Here is a 23,474-nt window from a genome sequence, read left to right as displayed (position 1 = left end):
AAGCTCACATGGTAAAATATTAGCTTATTGAACTTATTTTACTGCACGGAACTGTGGTAAAAAGAAGTCACTTGTTTAAATTAACATTACACAGCAGTTTTCCAGGTTACGTAAGGACAAAGGCTGAATCAATTAATATTGGCTTCATTATCTCACTAGCCAACATAGATCCTTCACTTCTAAGTTTTGGACACTATCATAAATAAGTCACATAAAATACTATAAGCTCCTTTTACTAGGTTTTTCTGTGCTGTCATGGAAACAATATAATTTGTTTTAGTGTGAATAAAAGCTTCTTAAAATTATCTTTGTAAGGGATATAATTTGGGATGAAGTTTAATATGGCCACGTATCCCTTTTCTGTTGTTTTTGTATCATCATTTTGAGCCAAGAGGAAGGTACAGGGCTGAAAAAGACGGTGCAGACTTTTGAAGATTTGTATTCCCTTCCCGAGATTGAAACAGAATGCAAAGTGAGCCAAGCAGGTGTAAACTGCAAATGGTTCCTCTCTGTCTGAGGTTTTTTGTTGTCTGAGGCTCAGTGCTCTGCGATTCAATATCCACAGAATTTCCCTGCTGTTTCCTTCCCTTTAGGAGAGTGTCATTTTTGCTTTGTTTTATAGGTCACATCTTTAAAATCAGATATACTTTTTTGGATGTATTCTTTCATATCTGTAGTTCGTGGCACCTACTGTAGCTACTAAGTAATAGTATTTCAAAAGTGTTCATACAGAACAGGTATTGGGGGTTTATTAGTGTGTACATTTAATCCAGATGCACTGTGATGACTCTCTTAATTATTTTTTTTATTGTCCTTTTTCTTATGGCTTCCTTCAGGTTTCCTCCAGGCTTACACAGCAGATATGGTAAAATACCGGTTAATTAATGTGTTTGAGATTATAAAGGAAAGCTTCCAGAATAAAATATAGAAAAAATCATTACAATTGGATCGATGTTGGTCACTGTATTATCTGATTTAGTACTTTTGTAGGTGCATCCATAGTAGCACCAATGTGCACTCTAACATAGACAGGCCTCAGGCAGTGTTCAGTCAGCTTTAATAAGGTTTGAATGCTGTTTAATTGCTCACCAGCACCCACCAGCTCAGCTGCAACAGTGCTGGGAAACTGGATACCACTTTTGCTAGTGTGAATATAGCTGAGAATGCTCCTGCTTTCCTCATGTAGGCACTCTGCTTTCCTGCTTTTCAAAGCAGGAGACTGATTTCAGAAAATTCTTTTTTTTTTTAGCTCACCATTATTGTCATTTATTTGTAGCAATGTGTTTTCCAGCCAAGTCTAGGACCAGAATCCCATTGAGGACAAAATTATATTAAAAATGAATAAAAAGCATTCCCTGTTACTTTATGTTCCACGTAACTGTTGTAGCACATTTCACAATTGTTGCTTTCGATATTGTCTGCCCCTGGAAAGGAAGGTACAGCCATGCATCCTCCTTCCTCTTTCCTCTTTATATGTGCCCTGATCGGTAAGGGGATAATGTGAGAGAATTTGAAGCTAGCAGATGGGAACTAGCACCCCTACTTAGAGCCTTTGGCAGTGTCTCAGTAATGAATTGTGAGAGTTGTAAGTGGTGCAAAGGCCAGGCTCCGTGCCCCACTGAGAGCACCCATAGCTAATACGCAGGAGGTCTGGTGCACGTTGACCATGCCTGCATGTCTGTAAAGTACTGCCCTGTCTCAAGTGCAACAGATGGGAACTTGTTGCGCATCGAATATAGGCTCATTCAGCGTGTGAGAGCGTGGTGTGACACCTTCCTGTGTTTTCCACTTGTCCCTAGGACCAGAGGAAGAGCAGAATAAAAAAAAGTAGTCACAATATTTTTACTTGTAGGGACTTTAACTTACAGGTCTGCTTAACCTAGCATAATGTTCTCAGCGCCTCCACCTCCCTGAATATCTATGCACACACAAAAAGACACCATAGGGTTTCCAGAAGCATACATCCACACACTGAACAAAGCCTCAGAGACTTCCAAAGGAGGCAGCCGCTGCGCTTTTTTTCAGCTAGGAGATGCCAAGTACTTTTGTACTTTAAATGCCCTTTAAATAAGCAAAATGCAGCTGTGGGTGGCTGTGGGGAGCCTTGGTGCATATGTATGGGTACACTACAAATGGAGTGGGTCCTGGAACGTAATGAAAAGCCTGCTGCCTCCAAAAAGAGGTTTGGTGCTTACAGCATGAAATATTGCAAGATGTCAACCCTATTTTAGTTGTATTAGGTGAAGGAGTATGACTTTTCATTCCTTTCCATTTATCCCTCCTCATACGGAAAAAAAGCAGGAGTTCTTGTCATGATACCTCTAATCCTAGCTACTCTCAGATCAAGTCTGATTTGGGTGTTGGAAGATACAGTACTGTATATTTAATTCCAAGTTTTTTGTTGCATTTGTTCTCAAAGTAAAGGTAAAAATTATAGTCCTTTCTTTAAAATGTCAAAGTATAATCATAAGAACAGTGATAACTTCTTGCTAGAGAAGGTATCTCATTTGTTTCAGTTATTGCTCAGTCACATGCCATGATGCCATTTTTAGATATCATGCAAGTGCAGAACAATAGTGATAAAAATATCTTCTATTACCATAAATATATATTTAAAAAGTCGTCTATTGGCTATTGAAACATACATTCAGGAAGATTCTTATTTTGACAGAAATATGGTACTGCTCTGCTTTTATCTTTTGCCCAGGGGAAAGTGAAAAAGATATACAATAAGAGATTTTGATGGCCTCTCTTCCATTTTGGAGACATGTTATGGTGTGCAGAGGGTCGTGGATCACAGTTTCACTCTCTTCAGTAGAAGAAATCTTCTATGATGTTTATGAGGAAAATTTTGTGTGTTCGAGGATCCTGGAAAATGCCTGGTTTTGGTAATAAATTTAGGGGCTGGATTATAACTCATGTAAAGGACATTTTCACATGTCCAAAAATAGATTTCTGATCTCTCAGAAAAGCTGACAGCATATAAAACAAGACACGATAGATGAAACAAATGGGAGTAAATGTGCGATGCATGCATATATACATAAGTGAATTTTGTGTTTTGGGACAAGAGGAAAATAAGCTTGTTTTGTTTAGTCAAAACGCCGTTCTGGTTTCGGATAGCTGTATTTTGTAGCCTATGTTGCAAGCATCAGACATTGCAGTAATGAAGGTTTTTAATGTTGCCGGGATGCCAGTGCAGAAAATAATCAGAACTTGAATTTCTCACAATTCCTTAGAGCTTTTGTCTTTCTCACTGAGCTTTAATCCATATCTGTCTCTCTCAGGAACTTTAATACAGATCTATAGAAAGTACCCCGCTTTCCCTTCTCCGAGTTTCTGCTTGGTTGCGGAAAAGATTTTAGTTTTTTTTCTCTTTTTTTATTTTTTTTTTAATAATTCTCTTGACTCCACTAGAAAAAATGCTTAGTGTGCACATAAGAAAAACTACCATAAAAACATGCCGTACGAAGGCACTGCCTATCCAAGTGGCAAGAAGTGGGAGCAAATGTGTCACGGCTTCCTTGGCTGCTCTTGCTGTGACAGCCAGGGAGAAGGCGTCTTGTTCAGTAGGGGGCCAGCAGCCAAAAAGGCTGAAAAAACAGACAGGAAGAGCCAGAAAAAGCAATAAAATACCCAGCAAAGGCTTTGCTGGTGCAGTTTTCCTCTGCCTCTGAAGTCTTTCTTCTCATCCTGATGGTGCTTCAGGGATGGAGATAAAATGGGGAGTTGGCAGATGAGAAATCGAGGTGCCTCCACGCAGAGGTCTGGGGCTGGCAGGGACATAACTGCCCACCATCAGAGTAGGCAGTGCCGTATATGAAGCACAGAGGGCATACAGTCTGCCCTTAAAGCAGCTGTAGAAATGCATTCAGTTGCAGTTAGTTAGCAGTGTCTGAGCAGATATGTTTAATTGCACGGCAGTGTGCAGTGATCATGGTCCCTCACCCCAGGTGAGGTTCCTGAACAGGGAAGAGATGGGGGACTTGGGAAGGGTTTTCCCCATCCTGTACCTGACTTAGCTTTGGGAAATGGCTCAGGCAGTCGCCTGACATTTGACACAGCTCTACTGGACTGTGCCAGCCTGTCTGCCTCGGGTAAGTTGGGATTTAATTCGACTTGAGATGGGCCACAATTATGCTCACACTTAGGTGAACAGCAAACTTCACTTTAATTTACTTCTTTGTCATAGATGTGTATTTCTCTTACCTCCTGTATAACAGAGCAAATAATGAGCTTCCTAGATCGTTGTGGTATTTTTTTCTTTCTGCCTTTCTTCGTTTTTCTTTATTTTTATTCTTCTGACTGGTTCAGCTTTGCACTCTGTATACTTTGAGGCCCACAGAGGACTTCTGATATACTTGATCTCAGCTGAAAATACAGCCTTATGGCCAACTTGTTTTTCCTATCAATCAGTCTGGAGAGAATAGTGCTCTATCTTGTTGATCATTCTTGTGTAAAGCTCATGTATCACTTCAAGGATTGTCTGGCTATTGGGTCTGTCAGTTTGCTTCCATCACCGTCCAAAAGCAAAGACCATGTGCCTGTAATATTAATATTCAGAACAGGAGAGATATATTACTGTTCTGGTTCAGGTTAGTCAAAAAGGATGATTGAAAGAACACAATGAAAATGCAGTGCTTAAAGGTAAAAAGATGTTTGACAGTACCTGTGGGAAAAAGAAATGTGATTCTAAAAAAATTATGATATTCTGTAATGTGCCTTTCATAATTTACATCAAGGTACCTGTGCCAGTAATCTCTTATGAATTATTTTCCTCACATGAGTAATTTCATCAACTGAGTAATTACACTGACTTTAGAGGGACTGTTACTATGAGTCAAGTTTCTGATGTTTATTGATCTAAACTAAAAAAAAAAAAAAAAGCAATTAAAATTATGGGTTTATCCTCTTTTTCATGAAAAAATATAGTTGAAATCAGAGCTTATGCTAGAATGGTCTTCAATGCTTCGTTTTGCAAAAGTTTAAAAGGTCCTCAATTTTCTTCATAACACACTTTGCTAAGACTATTGTCACTTACACAAACTTAAAATGCAGAACTAATTGTATTTTTAACAAAATGCGTGCTGTTTTTCCTTTTCTGGAATGCTCAAATCCTCTTAAAGTTCTCCCACTCTTTTCACTTTTCTCCATCAAAGCTTTCCAATTTATTTTTAAAAGATGACAGCAAGGATCTAATTTAAGCCTCTTTATTCAGTAAGCCAAAAGAAATGGGCAACGGTTCTACAGTGAAAATTCAAGAAACAATTCTCAGTGACTTAGTCCCTGGAAATTATTAAAGAACTGTAAGGAATGGCTCAAATTACGCCGTGTATGTTAAATGCTGATAGTTTTCTGTTTATTTATGATTGCAACCTTTGCCTGTCCTATAATGCCTCTGCATTTTGTTTTTAATACCCTAACACAGAAGTATTTTAGAATATCTACCCATACTTGATGGCTAGAAAGTTTAATCTGCTGAACACGTGTTGGACACTTGTGCTATTCTTTTGCTGATAAAGTACCTTCCAATCTGTTAGGATCTGTCCCGTATTACAGCTGAGCTGATCATAGAATTGCCTAGGTTGGAAGGGACCTTTTAGATCATTGAGTCCAACCATCAATGTAACTCTGACAAAAACTATCACTAAACCATATCTCTAAGCATTATGTCTACCCGTCTTTTAAATACCTCCAGGGATGGTGACTCAACCACTTGCCAGCTGCAGCCGTATTTCAGGTGTGCCTGAGCCTGCAGTTCTGACATGTTTGTACCCCCAGTATCTGTCTTTCAAAAAAACAGATGCTGCTTGGACACTTTTGATCCACATGAAATTACTGTGTGGAACTAGCTTTTAAACGAACATCAGACAATGATGAAAAAAATGTACGTATTTTCTTTCTTTTTAAGGCTGGAATATAGTTTAACCTGTATAACATTCTGCTGAGTTCTTGTACTTGTGTTAGCTTAATCATTAGCACCTATAGGAACATGGTTATACAGAGAGTACTTCGTATTCACCTTGAACCTTATTTTGGCAATAACTTTCAATGATATACATGAAGGGTTTCAGATCTAAGATACGCAAACAGATTTCTGGCCAGCAGTTTTTTGGGGAGAAGCTGAATCTGAACTGTGTTGCGTGGTCAATGCTAGGACAGACATTGCTTATCATAAATATATTATGGTAATATTAAAAATCTTTAAATGATGGCTTAAGTTCATATAGTTGGCTTGCTGAAAGTAGGGTGATAGCAGAATTTCCCAAAATGTAGAAGTACTTTGTTAGGAAAGTTTAGAACCGTTATGAAAAAAAAGGCTGATGTTTTGATCCATGCTCTCTCTAAGACTCAGTGAGTCCTTGTGCAGATTTTCTGGGCTCGCAGTGCCTTTGGACCTTTAGTGAGAGTGATCCATTTTATTGATCTGGTTTGAAGCACAGAAATAAAAATGGCTGGTGGGCTTCGCATTTCATATTGCGATTTGGTGGTCAGAATATTTTCAATAGGTTTAGAATAAATTTTGTCTTGGTATGCATTCTTTGGAGAGGATTTTTTTTCAGAGGGAGCTTCAAGCCTGCAGCCAGTTAGAACTCTATTAAACTGCTCTTGATTCTTGAACTCCTATTACCAGAAAAAATGCTTTCATCCTGTGTACTTGGAGAGGAGCTGAATGCTAAGTTTATGTGCAAGTCAGAAATGCGGGCTACCTCGCTTGAACCTCTGCCACTGTTGTTCTCTACAGATATGTGAAATGACAGGAGCAGCACCACCATAAAGTTGAAAGCAAAAAGAGCTGATGGCTTTAGTGATATTTCGTCACTCGAACGGTGACCTTTGTTAATAACACGTCTGATAGGAAAATGAAATACTTTCTGTTTCAGTAATGTCTATCTGATGCTTGGCAGCGAATGCTTTTAAGGTGGACAGTGAATAAGAAAAAAAGAGCAGCACCATTATATTCTGCAGTGTACGATGTTTAACATTTTCCCTGCTGCACAGTCAGACTACATCTTGAGTTTGCTAACAGATGCAAAAGGAGTTGAAAACAAATTTCCGTATTACTAATAAAATACACACACAACGCGCTGCCAGCATGATCAGGGATGGATTTTCATGGCACTCAACTTACATTTAATACCCTGAATGGAATGTCCCAGTTTTCAAAAGCACTCAGCATCCTGTAGCCCCTCTTGAGGACAATTTAGCTAACTTATGGATGCCGAGTAATTCAGAAGGTCTGGCCCTAAAATATTCCCTTGATACTCTTGGAAAAAGAAGGTGAACTAAGCCTTGCACTTTCAGTTTGAAGATATAAATTCAATTGACATGTTTAATGGTTTTCCTATGTAAATTCTTTCAAACCTTTAAAAACAACAGCACCCGCACCTAGTATCAGAAAACAATCAACCAGATTTGGCCAATTGACTACTCTAAATGTAATTGGTATTTTAATTGTTTTTTATTAATTTGGGTTGCTGGTACCTGGGGTGGACAGGAAGTTTCTTATGGAAATTGGATGCTGTTAAGAAAACTGGTGTTTTGTCTTTGGGTTTTTTCTTTGCTTGCTTTTAAACAGTGGCAGTCTAAAAGTATTTGTTCACACTACCAAATAGCTTTCTGAATCAGTGACTCTGTTCTTGTATTGCTGTTCTTCACTTCCTTCCTTCAAGTTCTTCCTCAAACCTCATGCTTTTCCCCCTCTTTCTGACAGTGGTTTCCATCCTAATTAACTATTCTTCTAATTTAAACTTGTGTAAAGCAAGAGTAACTGCTGTAGAATTACTCAGGTATAAAATCAGATATGGATGAGAAGGGCAAGGTTATTTAAAAATACTACCCTTACATGATTCCTTTACAAGCTTTATTTGAATCAATGTCCTTTTGCTGAGTGCAGTCGACCCACACTGATGCACACTGGGAAGGAATCTTGTGCCTCGCAAGTGTATTTTTCTTCAGTCTTAGCTGTTCGCTGCCTTAACTGTATCTTGTTAACCATGATTCTGAATTAGAAACATTACATATATGTTTCCGTATTGCAACAGGTTTAAAAAGATAGTAAATATGAATTTGCCTATTTTTGTGTGAGCTACCAAAAGGGCATATGTTGAAATGATGACAGATACCATTTTATCATCTGTGTTTTTTTCCTGCAGCCTCCAAAGCTCTCTTCACTAGCAGCCTAATTACCTGAAGCGTACATTAAGAATGATCCATTGTCAAACTGACATTCCTTTTTCCTCTACAAGTTAAAGCCTAGAGTTAGTGGCTGTTTCTGAGCTTTTCATGTCATGTTAACAGGTTGAAAGGTTTCTTCGTATCAGGAAGGTTTGGCATAAACCTGCTGCTAACTATGAAGTCTGCAAAGGGTTATAAGTAGGAATTGAACTTTCATTCTGCTTAGAAAAATAACATATATGTGTGGATAGAATAAATTTAAATCTATGAAAAAGCTTCATTAATTCACAGCTTTCCCTGTTGTGGCGAAATTCTGGCCTTGGTGAAGTCAGTTACAAAGATGCCAAAACCAGCAAGGCAATTATTTTCCCTCTATTGGAGGACTTGTCAACAGCCTTCAATCTAGAGTGAGTTCACTCAAAGGGTAGCTCCTGAATGTGTTCAAGTGTGGGAGATGGTGAGGTGTTTAAAAACAAACAACACACCTGGGAGAAGTCTCTGATTCCAGCTTTTAATCCATACAGAGGAGGAAATTTTGAGACTTTAGCATAGATTTAGGCTTCTGCATATATAATTCTTCACTTACAAAGGTGATGACAACCACTTTGATTCAAAGCCTGTGTTCAACCCAAATACTCAAGTTTTCTGCTTAGATTTCAGACTTCCAAATGGAATTCAGCTTAAAAAAAAGAAAAAAAAGTAACAAAGATAAAGAACAAGGAATCTTCAGGCATCGATGTAGTACTGTCACCATGAACAAAATATAGTTAGATATATAAAAGACATTATAAGAAAATCTTAAAAAGAAAGGAAGGTACCGGCAATTGTACAACAGTAGTGAATCTGAATTTCTGAATTTACATGAGGGTTTGACTCACTTTGCTACTTTGAAATAAGCAGTTTCTAGGTGGGAGGTACATTATTCTTCATTGAGAATACTGTTCTACTTCCTAATAACTGTCTTCCAGTGCAGGTAGCATAATTTGCTCATGGTTATGAGTTAAAGCCAAGTAGTTTCAAAACAGAACCGTGGTGTGTTTGTTGGGTTTGGTTTGTTGTTTTTTTTTTTCTTTCTTTCTTTTTTTTTTTTTTCCAGAGTGGATATTACAAACACTTTTCAGAAGGATAATCAGAATATAAATCAAATCATAAATTTGGGACTGTAAGAATAAAATAATCCTTAAAATGAAAGATGCTTAAATTACTTAGAGATACTCTTTTGAACCTATAGCCTACAGGTTGACCTCAGAGCAGGAAGCATGGGTTTAGATTCCTATAAAATAAATAAATTATTAACGTTTCTCAATGATGAAGGAACTGAAAAATTTAAAATGGCCATTTCTACCAGACAGAATGCATTTTTATTTTGTATTCTCAATACAAGCCTGTAGTCATACTCACTGAAGTATTAATGCTGTGTTTATTTACTTTTATTGAACACTCAACTGTTGACTTGTTTTCCTTAGCATGGGGCTGATTTCTCTACTTGAACTGCCTCCATCTCTTAAAACGTTAGGGCGAAGGAGATGAAATCTTCCCTGGAGCTTGACTTGTTTGAAATATAGTTAGAATGGCAAGCCAAGTCAATATAAACTTAATTATTTAGTGGAATAATCCAATTCTTTTAGTTTAAAAGTGTCATATTTGAAATAAATCTTAAAAAATGGAAAACTGATTAAGTACTTCAACTACTTCTTTCTTTTTCAAAGAAACACGCTCTTGTGAGACAAACGAATCCATGTCAACCATCTCACCTGTCCTTAGGAGAAGAGTTGAAGATGTCTTTCCCCTCCCAAGTGCTGTAGAACCTTGCTTTTTAATCCTAGACAGGTAACTAGATGACTAGTTGCCTAGGGATTTCTCTATCAGGTTTCACTCAATGTATTCTTTTTTTTGCTGAGAAAGAACTCAAGGGAAAGGAATCCCAGAAAAAGAGAATGCTCCATAAGAATAAAAAGTAGTATTGCCCTGTGTGGTTTTTTTTCCTTCTCAAGAGTGCAAATGGGTAGAGATTAAAATTAGATTCCAAAAATATTGCCTTCGGTGGAGAGAGATTTTTATGAGCTTTAGTTTCTGGTGTGTAAGAATGAGCTTTATAAATCAGCAATTGATTTCCCTACTGAGAAACTCAAAGGCTAAGAGCGGAGACACAGAAAAGGTCTTGCTGTGGCACCAGCAGGAAGAAATGGTACAGATAGCCTGATAAAATGGTGGTGGCTTAATGAAGTAGCAGCTAGAAGAAAAAAAAATAGGGGCGGGGGAAGGAGGAGGGGAAGAACTTGGAGATAAGCTTGGGATTTCCATGCACAAGTCCTGCAGTGTTTAGCATAGTACAACATACTAAGTAGTACAACTCCATGCACTTACCTTTCCAAACTTCAGATCAGTTAAGGTAGTCTTCAGTTTATCACCTAACTTTCTTAGTGCTACCTGTACATTACCTATTTAATAGTCTGTAACTTCCATATTTTGCTTTGCATACCTCTGCTTGAGAAGCTATCTATACCACAGAGACTGCTCTAGGTGCCTGAACTAGTCAAATCGCATCTCTTCAGTTAAAGTAAATGCTAGGAAATGGCCTCTGACTACTTCTGTTTGTTTGTTGGTTGTTTTTTGGGTTGGGGTTGTTGGGGTTTTTTTTGGGGGGGTGGCTTCCTGTCTCACATACATGTACAAGAAGCCTGGTTTTTATCATATCTTAGTGATCAGCAAGTTGTTATGTCCCTGGGAGAGAAAATTATGTTGAGACATATATATATTCACCTATAAACCAGCAGTGGTGATTTCAAGAGGTTGGTCTATGCAAAGACACAGGCAATAAATCTAGTGGTATTGGGCAAAAGCAATTTACCAGTCTTCCAGCTGGAAGAGTGCAGTTCAGATTACAAGACCATATAAATGGGACATATTGTAGACAGAGGATGTTTGGAGGAGGTTAGCAGGGAGTTTGTGTCCCAGCTCAACTCTCGGGAAAACTAACTTTCTAAATCACTTTCTAAATTATTTCAATACCAGCCAGTTCCAAAGCAAGGGATTATGCAGTGCCATCTGTTGTCTTTTGTGAAAAATCAAATGGAAAATGTGGTTTGCTCAGTGGTGGTCCAGCAGAAAGAGATTCAGTCACTATGACAGCTCCTGGTGGAACAGAAAGTTAACAGGAAGGCCAGCTCTAGTTGGAGACGCTCTTCAACATTTTGAGAAATGAGTCATGGCATGTGGATGGCTTGCTTTAGTGCAGTCCCAACTACAGCATAGGTAAAACTGGAGTCCAGGAGCTCTCCCCTGCATTTCAAACAGGGTACTTGAGATGTCCAGATTCTGTATGAATCTTTTCATACATGCAATGTTACTGCTTGTTGGATGTTTGCAAAACTTGTCTGACTTGTTGCATATGTGTGGAGGTGAATTTTGAAGATACAGAACAGTTTTCCTGGGTTTGCTTTGTGAGGGTGCTAATCTGTATCTTGTAATTTTGGCCCACACCTATGGGCCCATATCTATTAGGAAGAAGAGATGTAGAGAACTTTTAATGTAATTTTACATTAAATTACTTGTCCTTTTTGTTGGGAAGCTATTTTGCTTTCTTGCTTGTTATTGCACATGTGAAGAGCTTGCATGCTGGCAGTACTACTACTTTATTTGCTTTAGATTGTCTTGCATTTAACCGATTTGAAGGTTTGAGCGTGAACAATAGAAATAGTTTTGATAAATTGTCAGGCTCTTCCAAAGATTCAGAAGTTCTGGAGTTACTGCCAATGACAGATGGTTTGTCCTTGCTCATCACTTGTCTTCTTGACAGCATTTTTCTGCTCTCTGCAAAATCTCCCTTGGTGTGTAGTTGAATTCTTTAGAAAAAGAAAATTATTTTTTGCTTCATCCATGTTCTTGCTCATCGGTTCAGTAGCATCCGTGTTTGACTAAGTGGAACACCTTCCTCATGAAGCAGAAGTTTGATTTATTTTAATAGGTTGTTAGGAGAACTGCTGGAGTTTGACATGAACACATTTCTAAAGTTACAAAGATGTTAAGAATGATCTGTTATATCTATTGCTCTGGACTTCTATGACTGTATGTGAATGGCACTGCCTACTCGACAGGCTGTATCCTTTGCTGCAGGATTTGTGCAACTAATGAAACGATGTTTTCAAATACTCTGGTGTGAACTCTCAATCTGAGCAGCGGTTGAGTGGGTCGAGAGTGAATTTCTTTTTCAGTTTTTCCACAATTTCATGAAGTCTGTTTCAGAACTGGCTTCCCAACTTGCTGCTTTGATTCTTAGTACTGGAGAATTATGTGGTATGGCATTAAAAATAACTAAATACTAAGAGCCTATAGATAAAAAAAATGCTGAATTCAGAAAGATCGTTCTTTGAAGTTGTTGGCTGTATTGGCTGTCTTGTTTTCTGACACCAATTTAGTTGGGTGAGACAGGAATCTGTGAGTTTCTATGGGCATTAGACTGCAAGGATGCAGCTTCCCGGTTCATACTGGAGTTCATCTGCTAATGTAAGTTCCTGCACAGTGGAAGTACTCAATGGCACAGCAGAAATGCCATCTCAGCGTCATAAAATGCCTTTTTTTTTTATTATTGTTTCAAGTATTTACCCTTTCAATAAATAAAAACAGTCTGAACTGCACAACAGCTGATACAGAATTAATACTGAATTAATAAGTTTCTGCTTCTTTTAGCTACTGCTAGTATGATTCATCGCAGTTAGGAAAGCAAAATACATTTGGAAGCACAAGAAGCAGCCATCTTGGATTAGACCAAAGACCGTTTCGGTGTCTTATCTCCAAAGGTGACCACAAGCGAATGCCTGAGGGAGCAGTAAGAACCAAGTGGGCGTATGATACTGTCTCCTAATGCTCTCCCAGCTAGCAGCTGTGCTTAGCTTTAGAGAGCTTTCTGCATTGAGTATAGCTTTGTGTGTTTAGTAACCCACAGCTGAATTCCTGTAGGATTTCCCCTAGAGGAAGCGTGAAAAGAGAATTTGTCAAATATGTGCGTGGTTTTCTTTGTTTTGGAAAGGGTTAACTCTCCTCCATTTAATATCTGCGTAGGATTTTGGTGTTCAGCCCTCATTATGAATGCACACTCTAGTTTTTCTCAGTTTTAGCTTAAGAGGTGAGCTGCATAAACACTATGTTCACCTGCCTTCTGTCTTGTATGGAAATTTCCAGTCTGTCCCTTGCCTTTCAGGAATGCACAGCGCTGCTTCCTGTCACAGAGCCAGCAGAACCGGCCGCTGAATCTGAAACTTGCATTGTATTCAAATGCTTGGGGTCTTGAAGCCCCTGCCTCCCACAAGCCCCCATCAAATTGTTTTATTTCTTCTAATATTCAGGATACCAGATTTCTTTTATGTTACTGCCCTTATGCCTTTGCAAGAATTATTTTGTACATTCGTTATTCCCTGGCACAGAACACAAGTTCATGCCAGCTCACTTGATATGCATGCAGATGTGAATTTCAACCAGAAAAAGATCATTGCTCAGATAACAAACACATGTTTTAACTTTCTGAACATATTATTCATAGAAGCCTTCTACACAACTGCATTATATACTTTTATTAAAGGTGTGTTATATGTGCTTTTAGGTTATGATCAATTTTAATCAGAACCAGCCATGCTCTTGTTTTGTTTTGCTTCTTTTTTACTTTAATCTTATTTGTTATCATCTCTTCCAAGTGAAAATGCAGTGGCTTTTTTAAGTAAACAAAACAGCAAACTCAGTAAGGAGACAAGGGCATTGTGGAGCATTGTGTCATGACTGTAAAGGCTTACTGTGTCCAAGTAATGACTGTTTTACTGATGGATAATTGGATCTTGGTTGTGTTACTGCTGGCTTTTAGATACTTTTATTTATTTAATTTTTTGGACTGATTTAATATAATCTTGGACTTGTAAACTTGTGCTCAATAACTGCTGATCGAGAGAATCTTCTGACTGTGATATTACACATATGATTGCTGTTTGTGTTTGAAGAAAACTTTAGGGTTGAACAACCTTTTTCTTCAAGCATTTAAACTGAAGTTTTACATAGTATTGTATTTATTTGTTTTCTGTAAAACAGTGGATATGCCTGTGCATTCTTCTACACTGAAAGATGCAAGAAGCACAATAATTGGAAGATATCAGAAGGTTATTAATGTTGATGATAATGGTATAGTGCCCTGCAATTCATACAGACATAGTCAGAATGTGCACTGCCCAATTTAAAAGTCAATTAAATGGACAGTATAGGCCATATTTAGAGAAGAGATGTTGAAGGTGAGGGACTGAGATACAGCATCCTGGTCCTGCTGAAATGGAACCCTCTTTTGTGAGTGATCTCAGTAGGACTAGGATTTCATCAGGTAAAACCAAATGACCCAAGGAGGAAAAGATGGCCTTGAAATCCCACTCTAATGCTGAGTCCCTGTTTTGATGTGAATCTATATTTCATCAAATAAAATAAAGTAAAAAAAAAAAATATCTAGCAACTTTCTCAAGGCGTCATCAGTCATCTTTTTAAGAAACCACTGTGAATACTAGAACAAGCTTTGGGTGTATGGACTAAGGAAAATGCCAAAAAGCAGCCTCTAGGAACTATTCGTAGCTTATCTAAACTTAGAATATATTAGTTTGAGTGTCTCTGAGTACATTACAAGTTCATTTCAATTTGACATACGCTTTTTGAAAATGGCTTTAATATTAAGTAGATTCATGAATGCATAAACTTTAATGGATAAAACATGATCTTTCTGCTGAGGAATTTCAACTGTAACTAAAAATGGATGCATTTCATCTTACTATTTGCAAGTTGTGAATAAATCTGTCACAGGTAGCCTGAGCTGTTTGAAATAATAAGAATGACTTGTGAGACCAGTAAGCCTCTTCCAGAGTCTGGTTTAAGTGGTCTGTGAGCTGTAAATAATAAAAACAGTGACACTTAGAAACATACTCTGTTGAAAAGGCCTTGTCTAATTGAAATTTGAGAGCCTGGGCAAAGTAGATACACAGAACCAAGCCTTTATAAAGAAACTAAATGAACTGAAACCAAAGTTTTAATGGAAGATAAAGCGCATTAAAATCTGATCAGCTGAAGCTTCAGGTGCAAAGAAGTGATCAACTGCACTTTTACTGTGTTATTAAAAACTGAACAGAAAATGTGAATTTTCATTTTGTGGATTCCTTTATTCTGAAGTTTCAGTTGACTGCCGTTTTGAAGCACAGAAAGAGCTTAGGAGCCCTTTGAGGAACATAATTATCATTGGCATTCCCCAAACACCACTGTGAGCCTTGACTCCAAGGGCGTCCCTCTGGCAGGCTGCCTCGGAGCCACAGGAAGCTCAGGAGACCTCGTCTTCAGTAGAGTAGTTAGGGCAGGGCAGACATTCTTGGAGCCAGAAGTTAGGAGGGACAAGGTTGCCAAGAACATGACAAGAAACCAGAAAATATCAGATGTGTTGCTTTTCTTTTTTATTTTTTTTTAATTCTGCCTGCTTTCAGCAGAAATGTATGTAGATTGAGTAGCAGAATTGTTTCTGCTTCAGTGAGGTGTTGATTAGTTTTGTCTTATGGAAAATTTAAATGGCATTGCTTGTGTTGGAAATGGCATCAACTTTCTATGCTTGGGAACTTTATATAAGGAGCAAATGCTCCCTTGAGAGCTATGTTACTATTCTGTCGCCTCTTCATCTTTCTCTGTTCCTGGATGTGTTTTTCTTCCAACTGGTTTGATATGAGGGATCTGATTAGAACAGTCATGCTCCAGTTCAAGCATCCTGGCTGGGCCTGTTGCGATGCCTCCCATCACTTAGGTATTCAGTTTCTATCCTGTTCCTTTATATGTGCTGTGTGGACACCTACTGTGGAGAATACAAGAAAATGTGAAAATATACTGTTGTCACCACAGAGAAAGAGTAGTGAGTCTAAATTCCATGTTAAAGTGAGGACCTTGATTCCTACTGCTAATAATATTGACGTTTTCCAGGAACACATTCGCAGCTATGGCTTTCATTTCCCCTCGTTTCTTACTGGTGCTGTGAGAGTTTCAAATAAGAAGTCTGTTCATATACTGCTGCTCTTGCCTTTTTTTTTTTTTAATTCTCTCCAGATCATAATTTCCAATCTTGCCTATCATTCTAATAAATAAGCAGTGACCCCAATTCTAATGGCCTTTGAATTAATAATGAAGGTTATCAGTATGGGGTCTTCTGCTGCTTTTAAGATTTGTGGCCAGTTAAATTGTTCTGCTTTGGACACAGCACAGTATAAATTGCAATCATCCTTGGCAACCACTATTTGTGTTGGTCATCATTAAAAGCCAAAGATGACTGCTGTGCAACGGTCCAAGTAATAACAGCCCAGCATTAGTCATCTACCTGAATGTTAAAACATTGTAAGTTCCAAGCTTTATTTCAGTTTTAGTCCTTGCTTTTTTTTCTGGGATTCAATGCAGTTTTAAGTATCCAGTAGTTTTGAATTGTCAATCAAGATGAGTATGGTGAATTATACAAATAAAATGGCATTAATTTGGTTTTAAAATTATTTCATATTTTTTTATATCAGTTTGCTAATTCAATTTCATTCAGGAAAAAAAATGTAAAGGTGTCTGGCCTTTTCTATAGTTTGTTTCTGGCCTCCCTCCAGTTGATGATTTCTTTCCTAGCTAATGAAAGCAGACCAAATGTATTTTTTCCCCTCTTTGTTTCCAGTGCAAAGGTGAGTCAAACGTGACTCACACAAAAGTGTAGTGTATTGAAGGAGGGAAAGAATAGAGCTGTGTGAAAGATGAGTTAGGGAAGTACATTTTCAGTCCAGCACAGAGGCAGCTCCTGGAATAATTTTCAGCAAAGGAAAGGAGAAGATGCGTGGGAGGAGGATTAGAGGCCCTCTGTGCGTGGAGCCTGGGACAGGCCATCATTTATCATCCCTGTGACAGCTCTCTTTCTCAAGAGAGCCCTTTCCTCCCCACTCTTTGCATTTTTATGAACTCCAGCATTTGCGGTGTGGGATGTTTTTGGTTTGGGTTTGTTTCATTGTTTGTTTTTTTTTTTTTAATTCATAGTCTTCTAGGGTATGGGTATACTGAAGAGGCCTTAGAGGAAGGAGCTATAGAAATCTGACAAGAGTTACTTGATATTCTGTCTTCCTCTCTGTTTCACCCTCTCAACACACAATATTATGGCAAAAACGATTTCATTTTCTCCTCAGTCAACTGAAACATATTCTTTCCTGTGATGCCGGCAATGAAATGTATTTTCCAAGCTTAATTAGCAAGTCAAACAATAACAGAAATGCTTCTGCAGAATTTTGCTAAAGGTTCTCTATCCTCAGTTGAATAACAAAGGTCTTGGAGAGCATGTGCTTTGGTTTTGTCATTTGCAGAGAGCATCCATTTAAAACTTGTTTCGAGCTTTCACAAGCAAGCTGACTGATAGCTGGTTTGTTCTCTATTTCAGGTCGTGGAGACTAATTTGGTTGCTTTTGACTGTCACTGGATCATTATAAATGAGGTAACTGTCAAGTGAACACTGTTGTGAACCATGGGTCCTGTTTTCAGGCTTACTGACAATATTCATGCTGATCTTGACTTTGCCAACAGGAAGCAGTAGCTACGACAAAGTTCAGGCATGCTGGGGGAGTGGATGTTGCCTAGTGAAAATAGAAGGACAAGTTCTTGCACTTTGCTGTTTGTCTTGCCTATCTTAAATGAAAGTCCTTGAATGAACAAATGGAAAATAAAAAGAAAAAAAACCCTGTCCTTCTGAATATCTTGAGATTTCACATTTGACTTGAGCTGACTGGTTTTAGAGGATCTTTTTAAGGTCTTTTTTCATACATAATCTTTTGTCATGGAGTGCTTGTGTTTTGTTTATATTTTAATGTTTTTTCTCAAAAATAGTAATAATAATAAAATCCCATCTTTCCCTTTCCTTTAAGAATTCCCCTAGAACTCAGTCACGGTTGATACCCAAACCTATGGATATTAGCGGGGGGCTTTTTGGTGGACTTCCGGATCAGGCTATGTACAAATGTTCATGAAGAGAAAAAAAGAAAGAAAGTTAGAGATCCTATTATATCGAGATCCTAACTGTGAAATAGGTTCTTCCATGAATGCTTGTCAGCTAAAATATGACAGGTCAATATGTGAAGTAGCTTTGCATATAAAACGTTGAACAATGCAGTTGCTCTTAGATTTGATGACATTCAGGTTTTTCTTTTGTTTTATGAGAAGCAATTTAGGTCCAAAATGACTGAATTCCCTGGGGAGATAACTCTCCCCTAGCACACAGATCGTGAGACTCCCGTATGTTCTCAGGATAAAAGATTGCTTGGAGATATTGCGTGTGAATTCCAGGTCTACTCTCTGTGATTTACTGTGCACTTCTGTTTTCGTACTTAATTACTAGATTTTCATTATTATGGTGCGCTAATAATAAGGTAATTTAATCCAAAGCATTTTTTTTCAAGGTTATAGTAAGGTGTAACATTGTTGCAGTGGAATTGGATTTTGGCCTACTCATTTAAACCAGTGGATTTTTAGCCAGTTTTCCCTGGAGAAAATTATGCCTCAGAAAGTGCTGTGAAGACAACCCAGGCCCAGCAGAAATTATTGGTCTCGGCCCTGTACTGCTCCTGACCAGTAATGTGTGTGTTTTCCGGCATTGAATGGGACCTTGCTGGTTGAGAACCCAGTTTTAAGCTACAGACAGTCATGTGAACAACATACGTGTTTTCTTTTTCCTGTCAGATTAAACAAGAATTCACTTGTAGTGAGTGGTATCTTGAAACAGAGTGCTCAATTCTACTTTTTAGAGTTAACAGTTACTATTTTGAAAAGAGCATTATCTAAATCTAAAGGACTTCACGATAAACCTCTCTATCAATGGACTAGACAACAATTTCTTAGGCGGAGTACAGATACTGGCTTGCAGTTCAAATTAAAGGCACTGCCACTGGTTTTTCATTTTAAATGTTATTTGAATTGAAAAGTTCAAAGGAAGGTGCTTGCTTTTAGCTGTGTCAGCTCCTCCATCCTCAAAAAGCAAAATAAAACTGATGTTCCATTCCTAGTGTACATGCTTTCTCTTTGCGTTTTATTCAGAAATTGGTGTCTCTGTGGAAAAAAAAAATCTGCTTTCTGAGCATTGTTATTTGCACATTGCAGCAGATTAAACGGCAGAACGATCAAAATGGTTACAACTCTAAACTGCCTTCTACACTCCAAAAGTCTTTCTCTGGGCTGCAGTCCCAATAACTGGGAGAGCTGAATGATGCAGGCAGAGAAACGTACATCGTCCCTTCCAGATTTATAGTCTTGATTGTGAAATGGGTGAAAGCCACGATTATGTTCATTCTGACAAACTGTGCTGTAAACCATAGTCATTAAAAATGCCTCTCATTCAGTCATTCCTGCTGTCGGTTTTAAAGAACGTGAACACGTTTAATACCATCTCATCTTAATCTGCTTCTGGACCTAAATCCATGTTCGCACTTAGGTATCTTACTTTCAAGCTCTGTTTGTTCCAAAATGCTAATAATCTCAATATTTTGAGGACATAAAAATCAAATTAGCAATAAATAAGATTTGTAGACAATGATATGGGAAGACTCATGGTTTCCCCTATTTTTCCTTACCACTATGTTAAAATTACAACAGAAATGTAAATATTTCCTGAATGATGAATGTTGCATAACACTACTTGCTTATTGCAACATTTTACCAGTTCAGCAATAAGATCGCAATGTCTCCACTTTGGCAGTGCAAGACTTGAAAATGCAGTGATTTATGGGCCCCTCACTGTGTGGTATATAAAATAGCAATCTTCACATCTAAGTCCATTTGATATGGTTGTCCATTAGCTGTTGATGACCACAGGACTTCCATATGACTGTGAAATGACCTGAGAGCTCTGCCTGTTTTGTTGCTTACATAAATCTTTTGTGACATCTTAGATAACGTAGACATCTGTGTTTGTGCGCCTGTATTGGCTAAATCAGACTGTCAACTAAGTAACTGTAACACTGCTGCTCTGGTCTCCTAATTTGAAATTCTAAGATGATCTATTACAGTGAAAATGCATTGTTTTGCAAAATCCACATACAGTTCAAATAATTCCTTGCATTGAGATACCAAAAGAAGCTGGAATTGTCTTTCCTTTTCCATCACTGTGCCAAGGGGATACAACACATTTACTGAGTATAGTAAATACAAAAGGAAATACCACCTTTGGTTTTGTGATCAGGAATCTGCTTAGGCTTTGTGAGGTAACATCTGTTATTTTAATTGCTTGCTTTAAATGCTATAACGCCTGGAAAGAGTTCCTTAATTTTTATTCTCCCGTTAGTTGCTATTTTATGTAATACAGCAAATTTGCTTGAAGACTGTGTATCATAATGGAAATAGAAATGTGGGAGGAGGGGTGTTGTTCCCGTAAAATGAAAGGATTCATAACTTGCTAAAGCATAATACATTGTATTAGTCCTTCGCAAATAATACAAATCTCTTCTGATCAGCGCAGTCAGCTGAGGAAACATTCTCCAAATAAATGTTCGTATTTCTTCAGGGCCTTAAAGCAGATGGTGCAATTCTTTATTTAAAATTTGCAGGAGTCATAGATTTGAATGTAGTCATGATAAAATATGCCTTAACAAAATGTGAGAATAGACTTCTCTCTCTCCTCGTCTGCCTGTCTCTGCTTGCTTCTTTTCCTCTGCACGATAGTACAGAGTACTATTCATAATAGTAAATATAACCTCAAAAGTTATATTTCTTTTATGACTCTTAGATCACAAGTGTATAGTAAGCTTAGGTTTCATTTAGTGGAACTGAAGAAGAAGCATTTGTATGATTTTAATCACTTTTCTTTCTTTTTTCTCTTTTTAAATGAGAAAAATGTCCTTTTTTAATTTTAAATCCATGTCTTTCTCAAGCATCTTCCTTGGTTAAAACATTCAGGGTCATCTTACTATGCCCAAGGCTGCCATCAGTTCTCTATTACTACTGTTTACTCAAGGACAACCTGAATCACTTTCTACAGCCTACAGTTACCATACAGGAGGTGAAAATATTAATGCTACTGTACAAAGGATTGGTTGGATTTAATCTGCAATAATGTGCACAATTATGGCCAGCTCCGGTAAAATTAGAATGGAATGGGTGCACAGAAAAGCTGATTTGTGTGAGAAGAGACTGAAAAGGTTGGCTTGATTAGCCTATGAAAACAAAGACCGAAAGAGGATATGCTCTCTGTTTATAAACACATACAGAGTGTGAATAAATGCATCGTTGTCAAGGGCTAGAGGACAAGGTTGGCACAAGAACAAATGAGTTCAAATTGCCCATGAATAAATGGAGGGCAAGAGTTAGTAGAAGGTTTCAATTACCAGAGACATCAGAGTCTGGGAAAACTCCTTCTTTGAGAAGAGAAGGTAAAAACCCCCAAACTCTTTTAAAGAACAGTTTATAGAGAAAGGTCCATCAGGTTTGCCCATCATAGCACAAGAGAGGAGAGGGGGACCCACAAGGTTTTATTCAAAGGCTACTTCCAGATGAACATATGCTTTTCCTAGGAGAGGGCTGGTCCTTCCCTGATGCATTTAGCTTGTTCCATTGTGTTTCAGCCCAACACACACCACCATGAAGAAAAGCATAGAGCATGACTGTGTTTTAAGCTTGAATAGCTAGAGCAGGTCATAAAACCACAGCTTAGTTCCAGGAGCTCACATAATTCTACGTTTTAATATGGATAATTGATTAATAGTAGCATTAGAGATTCATTCGATCCCTCATATTTTCCAATGAGGACATCAGGTCAGGTGTGAAATACCACCCTCTTTGGTACACGTTGAAGACCAAGCTGCCAGCTGTTTTTTTTCGGACAGGTGAGAGCTAATGGACAGGGTGACTTAGCCCTGCTTTCCTGCTTTCTCCAAACTCTTGGATTTTTTAATTTGTGAAAGCTAAAAATTGATTTCTCCTTGTCCTATCATTTTTCTCTTTTTCATCATCCTCCCCAGAACCTAAGAAACCTGAGGGAGATATAATGGAGCAAATGATTATGCAGTTCAAGATCTCCCTTTACTTGTGTTGGAGATTCATCTAGTTATGTCTTCCCCTCAACTACTTCTTTATGGAAAGTGCTGAGAAATTCAGCAGCCCAGAGGCTTCAAGGAGTTGTGCAGTGGCCACCCTTTCCCGCTCTGGCCCCTGCTCACTGCTGCTGGCTTTTGGAGGAGGAAGAAACACTCTCCTCTCTGATGTCATGAAGGATGTGATGAAGACACGGCATGCACTGGAAAACAGGGCATGTCCAGTATATCATAAATACTGGAATCATCTTCTTGGCCCAAAATTAAGATGTTTCCATAAGAAATGGTATTGCTGCCTTTTTTTGATGCTTATTACAGGAATATATGATAAATTCTTTCTTTCTGTGTCTCTCACTACTGGTGTAGTTGCTCTGTGGCGAATAGTAAGTCCCTGCCTAGGTTGCTTATCTTAAAATAATGAGGTGAAGCTGAATGGCAATGTGTATTAGGTGTCCCATATATAGTCTTGCTGCCACTGGAGTCTCTGCCTGATATGTTGAGGTGATCCCCTTCAGTTCCCTTTTCCTAATTCATCTGCAAAGAGCTATTAATTTAAAATAGCATTTCTTTCCTTATTGATTTGCCTACTCGGATTAAATGTACATCTAATTTTATCCTTGTTTCATTTGAAACAGGACAGTCTGCCTTTTATTCCAAGTTCAGACCAACAAAAGAAAGGTTTGGAACTCTATATTGAACTTCTGATTTTTCAAAAAAAAACCCCGCCCATAACCTAGCCTAAATTTATACAGGTGCCAACTCAGTTCAACTTGGCCAACTTTGTAATTTTTTTTGACATTTGGTGCTTGTATAACAGATCATCTGCCATTCTTATTATACTGTATCGTCCTTTGAAGTGCAAATGAAAATTGTTTCCTCTCATACAATAGTTGCTTTATATAGTTTTCTTAAGTCAGATCCAAAATTCAAGAATGAGAGATGATATTGGAGAGTCATTATATAAAAGGCTCATCACTCAGTCAATGCCAAGTATTTAAAAAAATGACAAAGAAATATGTAGCAAATGACTAAAGTTGAATTTGGGTTTGCGTGGCATTGCTTTGTTGTTAACTTAAAATCTGAATTTGTGGTATAATCGGTGGAATTCACAGCATTTAAAGTAATAGATGTCATTGATCTTTTGATATACATACCTCCTTGGCAACCATACAAAAATCTCTTTGGTGTTCGGATTCCGTTATTGGTTCTCAGGTG

At 38.0% G+C, this 23,474-nt stretch overlaps 1 protein-coding gene across 1 annotated transcript in view; it reads left to right on the top strand.

Annotated features, from left to right (window-relative positions):
- Nucleotides 1-23,474, top strand: part of GRID2 (glutamate ionotropic receptor delta type subunit 2) — a 765,251-nt gene that overhangs the window by 503,969 nt on the left and 237,808 nt on the right. Inside the window, exon 5 of the mRNA XM_063336608.1 lies at nt 17,627-17,680. Coding sequence (XP_063192678.1) covers nt 17,627-17,680 — 54 coding nt within the window. The remainder of the gene's footprint in view (nt 1-17,626; nt 17,681-23,474) is intronic.

The sequence above is a fragment of the Chroicocephalus ridibundus genome, chromosome 5, assembly GCF_963924245.1.
Source record: "Chroicocephalus ridibundus chromosome 5, bChrRid1.1, whole genome shotgun sequence".
Taxonomy (NCBI): domain Eukaryota; kingdom Metazoa; phylum Chordata; class Aves; order Charadriiformes; family Laridae; genus Chroicocephalus; species Chroicocephalus ridibundus.
Note: the sequence above shows the minus strand (reverse complement) of the source record. Positions and strands in the feature narration are given on the sequence as shown.